Raw genomic sequence first — 10,697 nt, forward strand, 5'->3', positions numbered from 1 at the left:
TCAGTTATGGATATCTGAAGAACTGATGTGCATTTTGTTTTCCTTATTCGAGACTGCCGGAAGCAGCCACTGGGACGGGGTGGTCCAGAGGCCTCTCCTGCACTGCAGACCCCACCTCCGTGACCCTTACTCTTGAGCCAGGCTATTTCTGTTCTGCTAATGTCACGTATTGGATGTTGCAACCCATTTGCTGTGATCTGGGGAAGGAAAGCAAAAATCTAATTCCGTGGAAAGCAAAAAGGCTTCCACCAGCTACAGCCCTCGGGTGTTACCTCTGTTTTGGGAATAACAATGCCATAAGACAAATTCAAAGGTTGCTATGCAAATATTTTGAATTGTCTTTATTGTATTGTTTGGAGACAAACTCAGACTGGTACTTTTTCAAATACAACACGGAATGCAGAGCAGAAACACCTTCATATTTATTATGCCTTGGAATGGCAAAATCAAGTAGACCTCCCAAGGAAGAAAATACAGCTGCCTTTTTGCATTGCTCTAAGAAATGAGTGGACAAATGCAAGGAATTCTCTTTCAATGACAAGTGTGGTGTAAGTGACAGTCTGCCTGTGGTTCTGTGCATTAACTGTTGTTTCTCATGGTGTTTGGCAGTCCTAGGTCTAAATGTAGCCTTTTATCTGGGATGAGAATTCCCCGGATGACAAGGCTTGTGTTTCGGAGAGCTGGGTCCATAAACTGCATAACGAGACAAACAGTTACAATTTCATTGAAAACACAGGCCATCCCTTTTCAGTGTGCAGCAGTGTGGATTTTGAAGTATAGTTACTTGGCTTCTCATTCATGCACATGTTTTAAAGGCATAACTTCAGGAGCCTGTGGAAATGCATCTTTTCCTTTCTTTCATTCCTTTTTTTTTCCACTCCTACCTTGTACACGTGCACTTGGGCTTAGTGGTTGAGCCAAATAGCTAGAAATCCTTAGGGGTTTAAAGGATTAAATGAGAACAATTGCTAAGGTGTAGAAAGGGCTGAGAAGCTTTAAAACTATGACAAGCAGTAGGCTCTGAGGGTCCTGTTTCATGAACTGTAGCCTCTGATTCCACGGGTATAAAACCAGCTGCAGGCGGGAGGTGGGTGGTGATTCTGTAACTGCAAAAAAGAAGGGAGATCTAGAGAAGGTGGCAGTGAAAATTTGACGCTGAATACTTCTGCAGTGCTGATAGAGTAATGCACACTTGTGAGTTGAAAATTTAATCTTTCTGCTGCATTATGAGGATAGTTCCAGCTTTTATTTACCATCAGCTAGGCCTTTATTTTCCTTCCATGTCCTTTAAGTAACCTGTTGGCTTGTATTTTCCTGTTTGCCTCAGGTGCTGGAAGATTCGCGACGGAGGTTTTCCCGCCGCCTCCCTAAGCGCGGCCCTTGGCTGCTGGCAGGAGTAGCGGTGGGAAGAGGAGCGCTGCGGCCCGGCCCCTGGGCCCCGCGGAGAAGCTGCTCGCTGGGCCCGGCGCGTTCCCAGCGCGGGCCGCCATGGAGACGCTGTCGCAGGACTCCCTGCTGGAGTGCCAGATCTGCTTCAACTACTACAGCCCGCGGCGGCGGCCCAAGCTGCTCGACTGCAAGCACACGTGCTGCTCCGTGTGCCTGCAGCAGATGAGGACGAGCCAGAAGGACCTGCGGTGCCCCTGGTGCCGCGGCATCACCAAGCTGCCGCCGGGCTACTCGGTGTCGCAGCTGCCCGACGACCCCGAGGTCATCGCCGTCATCGCCATCCCGCACACCTCGGAGCACACGCCCGTCTTCATCAAACTCCCCAGCAACGGGTGCTACATGCTGCCCTTGCCCCTCTCCAAGGAGCGCGCGCTCCTGCCGGGAGACATTGGCTGCCGCCTGCTGCCTGGCAGCCAGCAGAAGTCCCTCACGGTGGTGACAATCCCGGCGGAGCAGCAGCCGCTGCAGGGCGGCGGCGCCGCGGAGGCGGCAGCCGAGGAGCAGGAGCGGCGCGGCGTCGTGAAGAGCTCCACGTGGTCGGGCGTGTGCACCGTCATCCTGGTGGCCTGCGTCCTGGTCTTCCTGCTGGGCATCGTCCTCCACAACATGTCGTGCATTTCCAAGCGCTTCACGGTGATCTCGTGCGGCTGAGCCGGGGCTGCTCGCGGAGAACGCTCGCGGGCTCATCCAGGGGTTGGGTAGGTGGTGGTGGTGGTGGTGGGATCGAGGGAGACAACTGGCGGCGACTTTGAGCAGTTACTGCAGAACTCTTGACACGCGGACGGCTGCTTGTTGGGCCGGTGGCAATGGGAGAAGGTGGGACGGGAGGCCCCTCGGCAACACGTGGAGGAAATCGTGTCGAGCGTCTGATGGTAACAGCGCTGAGGAGGACTGCATGCGTCACCATAATCATTTATCAAAGGGACTGCAATTTACAATGATTTTTGTCGTGTTACGAGATTAAAGACATCTACATAGCTGGTTCTACTGTAAAGTATATGGTGTGAGCTCTTCTCTAAACACAGCAGGTTCGAATCAAAATTGCTCTATGTAGAATTAAGTGAGAGCGTTGGTGTGTGACTCAGTGAAGTGTTCAGTACGCAATCCACACATGCATTATTTTTTAACGGGGGGAGGGAGGCTTGCAAAAACAAGAAATCATTTAGTTGGTAAGGCATTTTATATGTTTTAAATTACACATTAATTAAACTAAGTTAGAAAGTTGTACAATAGTTTTTAAAAGGAAATATTTTACAAGCAATCATTTTGTTCTGTGGTGTTCTTTGCCTTTGTCTCTCTCTGTTTTCTTCCTCTTCTTTTTTTTTTTTCTTTTTCTTTTTTTTTTTCCCCTCCCCTCTAGGAAAGCTGTACTTCCAAATTGTTTTATTTGATGGAGGATCCAGGCAGGGAAGCAAAGTGAGCTAGGAGGAATACCTAAAAATGCAGCCAAAACCTTTCTGCCTAATGAGCTTCACAGGAAGGATTGCCGTTGAGTGGTAAACACTGCATGTGCTGTTTTACCTCTGATCTGTGAGCAGGCCTTCCCAAGGATCTGGCCTTCGTTAGTGAAGATGTTGTTCAGGAGAAGTCCTACAATTCCTTCCTTTTTCCTATGCTTTTTTTCTTTGTTTTATAAAGGTTAGTTTTGTTTTGTTTGAAGAGCTTCAGACCTGTTTTACCTCCCTCTCTTCTAGGAGGTGCAACTGTGTAGCTGTGAATGGTGTAAAAGTGAGGCTTACCTCAAGGAAGTCTCACCATCTGGCCTGAGACTGAGGTCTGTTCCGTGCCATCCTTTAATAACAGGCTGGGAGCAGAGCCCAGGCCAACCTAAGCCTCTCCTTGGTTGTGCTACCCCTCCTAAACCATGGTAGCTCTTCTGGTGTCAGAATGTGTATGTGAGCATAATGGAGCCCTTTCCACATTTCAGTGGTCTTCGGACATATGGACAGGTATGTACATACAGACTAATGTGAGAAAGGACAGCAGAATACTCCTCTGCATGTGGGAATGCCAGTAAGCCCCAGTAATTTGCAGTTCATTGCTTGGAAAGAGCCCAATTCCTGTGTTTTCTCTTCAGTTCAGTAGCACCTTGCACCATAAGCAGCCCCACTAGCTTCAGTACAACAGCTTGTGAAGTGGAGCTCAATGGGAATTTGAGCATTTGGCAACTCTGAAAGCTCAATTTTGTGAGATTTAAGGATCAGATCAAGGGGCACATGACACTGATCTTTAATGAGGCAGAAAAAGCTATTGATTTGCACTGATTCTTTCTGCAAGTACAAAGTGTGAACAGTTGCTTAGGCATGACCTCCCTGAAGAATTGTTCTCTTGTCTGCTGCTAGTGCTCTTTCTAAATTGGAGATCGCTCAATGCCATGTTATAACACCAGGAAACAATTTGGACTGTACAGTGCCCGAGTTAGTCCTGTAGAAGTCAATGATTTTGTGATTATGTCACAAAATCAAATTTTTGGTTCACAGGAAACGTTCTCAACTAGAACTTCGTACTGAGAATATACCTCTTCTTTAGTCGTAGATCTATTGCTTGCCCTCTCCAAAACCACTGTTTTCTTCCGTGATTCTTGTTAATTGAAGAATAGCATATATGGTGCTTAATCATTACGGGGTATATAAAGTCATGTATGGAGAGGAAATTTAAGTACATTATGCTGATTTTTATCTACTGTCATTTGTACGCATAGGACAGCAAAAAAAGACAAAACAACAGTATGAAACAAAGAACAGCAATCCTCGGATAACACATGCCTTTCCTCATGCAAGGCCCATGTACAGGATGCCTTGAACCTGACTTAGAAGTATTGTAATACACTGACACCTCTCAGCAGCGTGCTCAATTGGGCTGCAGTAGGGAACAACAGTAATTCCAGAAATGTATGTTGTGAACTTGCTAATCTCTAATCGCTTGTCACCACTAGGTAGTCAGATTCCTACTGACATCCACGTTAACCTGCTTCTTGTGTAAAGGAAATGAAATAAATCTTGCCTTTTATGAGAGTCTTAAGAAAGTAACCAGATGCAGGATTCAACCCTCTACTGCCTTATTCCCTAGTGGTAACTTATGCTTGTAGCAGGAGTGGAGAGCATAGCTGGAAGATGCTCTGAGAACAACGCTAAAGCATTTTGCACAGGTTTCTACATTGGTTGGCCAGAGTCGTGCACGGCTGCATGGAAACGCAAGGCAGCCAAAGAGCAGGTCCCGGGAATACAATATTAATTCCATTAACCTCCTCCTCCTGGCTGTGCCAGGCCTGCCACAAGCTCTTGAGGGCTCCCCGTGGTGCCGCCTGGAGAGCTGTCCACGTGGAGAGGGCAGTCAGAAAGAGCAATCAGAAATTAGGTTAAAATACCACGCTGCAGAGTACGGTTCGCAACAGGCAGACCTGGAGTTCATCCGGTAATAATGACGTAAGTATTACAGTAGCAGAACACCACCCTGTACTGCATAGCACAGTGCATTGTTTTGTTTGTATGGATTTCCTGTATTTTAGTGCCTGCTGAAATGCATGTTTGACCTAATTTCTGATCCAGACACTTGCCTGCTCACAGCCTTGTGTAAGAGCAATAAGTCAAACCTCAAGATTTTCGTCCGTGTGGGCGCGTGTGTGTACGTTAAATTTATTTTTAATAAGCGTTCTGGAGATGTTTTTGTTTCTGCTTCCGACTGTGGCTCTCATTTTAAATTTGCAACTGCCGTATCATGTTGGATCACCTCGCTTTTTGCTGACTTGTGTAGAAGTGCACTAAGTAGTTCGTTGTAATGTACAGTGTTAAAATGTTTCTCAAGTGTGTTGATTGTCAGACTACTTTAAAAATGCAGTGCTGCAGTCTACCCCATTTCTTGATCTAGTACTTGGCATTAAAAAGTGATACTGCTGTATATGCTTTTTTTAAAATTTTTTTTTTTACCTTTTTTTTTTTTAACCTTTATTTGTGTAGTTTGTGTAGTTTTTCCCCAGGATAAAATCTGAACCTGAAGGAAATCCCGAGTGTACACCACATGTATACTGATATACCGATTATGTATCAAAATTGTCTTGTCCTGGGTTAGTTTTTGTTCCCTGGTGTCTCATAGGCAATCACTACTCAGTTCTACCAAAAAAAGGAAGAAAACTTACTGTGACTCAGTACTGTTTGACCAACCCAAGCTTATGCTAAATAAGAGAAAAAGTTGTGAGAAATTACAATGCATCTGCATTTTTACAACAAATTTACTCTGTATGAATGTATATTTATTTGTTTGTTTAGTGGAAAGGGTGTGTGCGTTGGGGATCCTTTCTTTTTTTCCCCTTATTCTTTTTTCCTTTGTTCGTTTTCATGTTTTGGAAGATTCCAACTTCCATTTTTCTGCTTGTGCTTTCCTGGCAAACAGACTTTAGGATTCACTTTGTGAAATTTTGTTTAGTGAATTTTAAAAATTCAAAAATATGCAATTTTGGTATGCAGGATTTTTTTAGGAAATTGTGTTCAGTGATTGTTCATGCTTAACCAAGATGTAAAGGAGCCTGGATGTTTTGTATACATGGAGCAATCATGAGTCCAAAGTTTCATCTTTATTAATGAAACTCAATCTGAATAAAACATTAGCAGGAAAAGAGTGCTATCCAGTTACTTTGCCATGAAATGAAGAGCGTGGAATGGAATTTGTCAGAACTGCTGTGTATTTTTTGAGGGGATGGCTGAAATTTGCCTCAAATTAGACTCAGTGAGTGTTGACTCAAACTGTATGTTGGGATGTGGTAAATTGGAAGCCTTTTTCATGGTTTAACTGCCTTGGAATACAGAATTATGGCTGATGAGTACTGAAGATTTATTTTATTTTATTTTTACACACATCAGGTAATTTAAAAGTTTTAAGTGAACTTTTTGCTTATGGAAGTGGGAGATTAATGGTCTTGGCTTAAGCATGTGCTGTGTGGCCTGGCACGTTGGCTCCCTTGTGCCTCAAGCTCTTCCCGTCCGTCCATTAGTCATCCAGGAGCCCAGTGCAGGCAAGTTCCCTGGTTTTACAAGCGCTTCTTTGGGATGGAGATGGGTGACCTAGCACAGGGTTTGTTACATTCACCGCAGGGCGGCCAAACAATTCAGACGGGGTCTTTGTTCTGCTCTAGGTGTCCAGGCAGGAAGAGCTCCGGGTACCCAATCTACTGCATGGGCTGCTTCAGGCCTCCCCCTCCTCTGGGTCTTTCCACATAAATGCCAATGAGGGGAGGACATTGCCCCGTGTCAGCATGGAATACCCACAGCCAAAGGGCCCCAGGACGTGGCCTACGCTCATGAGACACTGTGAGCCCTGCTGGAGACTGACGTGTTACGGGAATACATCTCCAGCTGGGTTTAAAATGCTTCCTTATCCCCATTCCACCAAAACCACGGCTTGAAATTTGTTTACTTGTAGAGCTTTTCTAGGAGTAGAAGGGAAGGGAGGGAGAAGGTGCATGGCAGCAAATGTGTCGCATCACCACCCACGAGCTCGCTGAAAGGATCTGCTGGCCCTGAAAATCGCGGTCCTTGTGTGAGAGCCTCGGAAGGGCAGGGTGGTGTTGAGATGCTGCCATGGATTTACAGCTTGCTAGTGACCTTTCCCTTGCAGGACACTGTCTGTAGGCCTGACAGCTGGGGCCGTTCTGTGCTCTTTGTCACTTCACCTCATGCAAGCTCGTGTCAACAAACAAAGCTGCTGCCTTCCTCTAGCAGAGCAGTTTTGCAGACGTCTCCCAAGCTGTCCTGGCTATCTCTCATTGAAGGTGCTTGCCTTCTGAGTTCAGTAAAAATTAATGTGTAAGATTTGTTCAGAAAATGCATTTCTCTACAAGCATGTTCTATACGCTTCAATAAACTTTATTTTAGTCCCAAGTAATTTGGTCATTTTTGCACTGAGCATGTTCCTGACCGTCAGAGACACTTCTGAGAGATTAGGTAAGAACCACAGCCAGCAGAACGCTTCCTGTCACCGATCCCTTCCACACTGCCCTTCAGACACACACGCTGCCCTCAGGTACACGACACTGGAGGAACTGTGTGTGGGATGAAATCAGGATGCATGAGATGCGTGAAAACATCGTTTGGGCACGTTTTGCAGTGACATGAAACTTGTCGTTTCTGTCAAATTGTATCTCAAAAACACCTTGGCTGTGAAACCTCAGATTTTGTTTCTCCTTCCAACGCTCTGAGCTTGGAGGCTGCCTGTTTGAAAAGTGCAAGGTTTTGCCTAATTGGAGAACGACTGTCTGGGAGTGTTTTAGCATCGCTGAAGTGCAGGACTCCAGAGATACAAGCTGAACAGAAGTTAGCCAGGGAGAAGTTGTTTGGATTGAAAATAAAAAAAAGGTAAAGTGGCAAAGTACTGAACTCTGTGCGAATGTGTCACATTGTTTAAAATAAAAACTTGCTTTATTTGCATACATGTTGACTGAACAGAGAGGATGTGGGTGGCTGTCTCCCAGCACAAATAAGGAAGGTGACCGTCAAAGCTGGTAATGCCAAACAGCTGAAGAGAAGGTCTGTTGATCTTGATCTGAGAAGCTGGGGTGGAGGTGAGGGAGACTGGTTATTTGGTACAGGCATTGTATTCAGTTCACAGGAAATAAAAAGAAAATAGGATGAAAATAAGAGTTTGTAGCTTTCTGGTTCTCAAAGTGAGGTAAATGGAAGAACTGAGGAATCTGAGCAATTTGATGATTAACTTGCCCATCTTGTGAATTAGGAAAAATTGTGTTTGCTGTCACTGTCTTGGAATCAGTCTTGGAAACATGGACACGTTGCCCCTTGCCTGCACTGACCACATCTGAATTGCTGTGGTTTATACCTGCTTAACAGAAATCTGAACTGGCCTCAAGATCTGAAAAATCCTCACCCTGCAAGATGGTTTGAATTTGAGCTGACATTTCATATTTGAGTTCCCCCATCTGACCTAACCAGCCTCTAGTAGCTGCATGGTCTGTTGCTGTGTACGACCCTATTGTATTCATCTGTCTGAAAGCCTGATTTTCCATAATATTCAAATATTCTACATAGTTCCTTTTAATCTGAAGTGAGACTAAAGCCTATCAGCTGTTACTGTTAAGTGTGTGATCTCTCTCTGAAGTGCTCAAGTAAGGTGGTAGGTCTTATAAAGCACTTCCAAAGCTGCTTGTCAGGTGGTAAAAGTGCATGGCCAACTAAGAATAAGAAGCAGCTCAGTTCCCAAGCATGGCTGATTTGCTAACTGAACTGCAAATGATTAATTTCTTGCTTAAATTATTTGGAAGAATGGTCACAGATGTTTCCCAAAGATTTGTCCAAGAAGTGTATTTCAGTATTTTGGGGGACATAATTCAGGAAAATATGCTAACTGATAAGACACTTAAGCATAAACTGTCTTAAGAAAGCTGAGGGGATTTGGTCATTCATGATTAATACTTTTTTTTTCAAATAGAGATGGATTTTACACTTAGATTTTACACTTTACATTTCTTGATATTTGGCTAGTCTACATGGTTCTTAAAGCCATGTGAAGTAATAAAATTTGCCTTGGGGAAGATTTTATATGGCAATTTGAAAACAGATTGACTAGGAGATACTCTGTAATCTCCCAAGACAGCTGTTTTCAAGTCTTTGAATGTAAAACCCGGATATTTCTGTAACTCTTAATTGCTCTTTGCCAAGAATTCTTAACTCATGGGGGTGGGGGAAGGTGTGCACTCCAAATCCACTCCAGAAAAAATACCTTGAGTGTCCACAACAATAATGGCTTTAAAAAAAAAAAAAAAAAATCTTGAGAAATAAATTGAATTCTAATCGCTTTTTCCTTCTGTGTTGCAATGCCAAGGGATTTGCTGAACCTAAAGGTTGATATGACTGAATCCCAGCTTAATGATCATATTTGCTGAACTGGCTAGCTGCAGTGGATACATAACACTGTTCTTCCTTTTTCTTGCTCCCCTCAGCTGGTTTGGAGAAGGCAGGATTTGGACAGTTGTAGCTGGATTGAAGGGAGTGATAAGAGCTGCAAAATGTTACCAGCAGGAAGTGTAGTTTTGTGATAAACAAGTAATTGCAACACTGAATGTCTTTGGGCAGCCATCCAGGCAGAACAAGCAGGCAGCAGCTCCAGCAAACCCATGGGATCTAGAGAAGCCTTGTCAAAAGTAGTAGATACATGGGGATATTTTTTAATACACTAGATACTCTCTGTATTTGTTATTTTTGGTTCCTGACATCTTTGGGTTAGAATTCTTTGTTAAGGAACAAAGCTTAAAAAAGCCCTTTGTATTGATTTCTTACTAGGATGCCCTTTCCTGTTACCCTTTTTTTTTCTGCTTGTTACTTAGTTTGTTCTATCGCCCGTAGACTTGCACAAGTTAGAAGAAACTCTCTCTTTATAAATGACCAATTGCAAATTTCAACCGCATTTTCATTGATGAATATGCTTACAAGTTTCCATGGGATAAGGAGCATTTCCAGACCTCCATGCAAAGTCTGATTTGTAATATCCCTTTGTTGGCTGTTATTATTATAAGTCCTTCTTTAAATATATGCTGGGTTAATATACCTTTCCAACTGTTGTAGCCCTACCATTTTTGAAAAGAGCAAGAGCAAAACAAACTGAAGACTAGAAATTACTTCTGCAATTCATTCTAATGTATCAGTGACATTAAATCTGTGACTGTTTTCTTTGGGAGGAGGCAGGGAAGGAAGAAGAAAATCCATATTCATGATTTGGATTAGGTCTGCTGAGTTTCAATATGTATGTATGTGCTTCTGTTTTGTAATACCTCATAAACCTTCTAACAGCTGAAAACTGCAATAGCACCAAAATCTTAATGAAATGTCACATGCTGCCTATTAGATCTAAAATGCCTGCTGAAATGTGCAAAGCCTGGACTTTCTGGCTTTTGATCACACAGGGTACTTACTATATGTGGCATTAGTTTTGATTATCAGTTCTCTGAGATCAGCATCAGGTCTTATGCTTTATTTAAAGCAGTTAGTGGACTCAGTCTTTGAAGATTTCTGTGATGTGTAATATATGCAGTGGCAGCTCTCCTTTTAGCAATCTGCAACAAGCAGCCTTTGAGGGTAAATCATCTGTCTCCTTAAGAGAGTGTTAAATCTCCGTCTTGAGATAGTGACCCGCATTTTGCTCAAGGAAGACGGAATTTGGTTAAATCACATCTGCACAGCATGGCCCAAGGGGGGAGCAGCTCTGGGGCGGGTGTTCAACTGGCTGAGAGACGAATATGACCTACT

At 43.8% G+C, this 10,697-nt stretch overlaps 1 protein-coding gene across 1 annotated transcript; it reads left to right on the forward strand.

The window, feature by feature from the left end:
- Positions 1–1,451: 1,451 nt before the first annotated feature.
- Positions 1,452–2,100, forward strand: RNF152 (ring finger protein 152). The gene has a single exon (XM_026034560.1). It carries the CDS (start codon positions 1,489–1,491, stop codon positions 2,098–2,100), a length of 612 nt encoding a protein of 203 aa, XP_025890345.1. The 5' UTR covers positions 1,452–1,488.
- Positions 2,101–10,697: the final 8,597 nt, after the last annotated feature.

The sequence above is a fragment of the Nothoprocta perdicaria genome, unplaced genomic scaffold, assembly GCF_003342845.1.
Source record: "Nothoprocta perdicaria isolate Ctin4 unplaced genomic scaffold, notPer1 scaffold_147, whole genome shotgun sequence".
Classification (NCBI taxonomy): Eukaryota; Metazoa; Chordata; class Aves; order Tinamiformes; family Tinamidae; genus Nothoprocta; species Nothoprocta perdicaria.

Excerpts from the sequence above, each read along its gene's own strand:
- RNF152 (XM_026034560.1), top strand. The coding sequence starts at position 1,489 with ATGGAGACGCTGTCGCAGGACTCCCTGCTGGAGTGCCAGATCTGCTTC.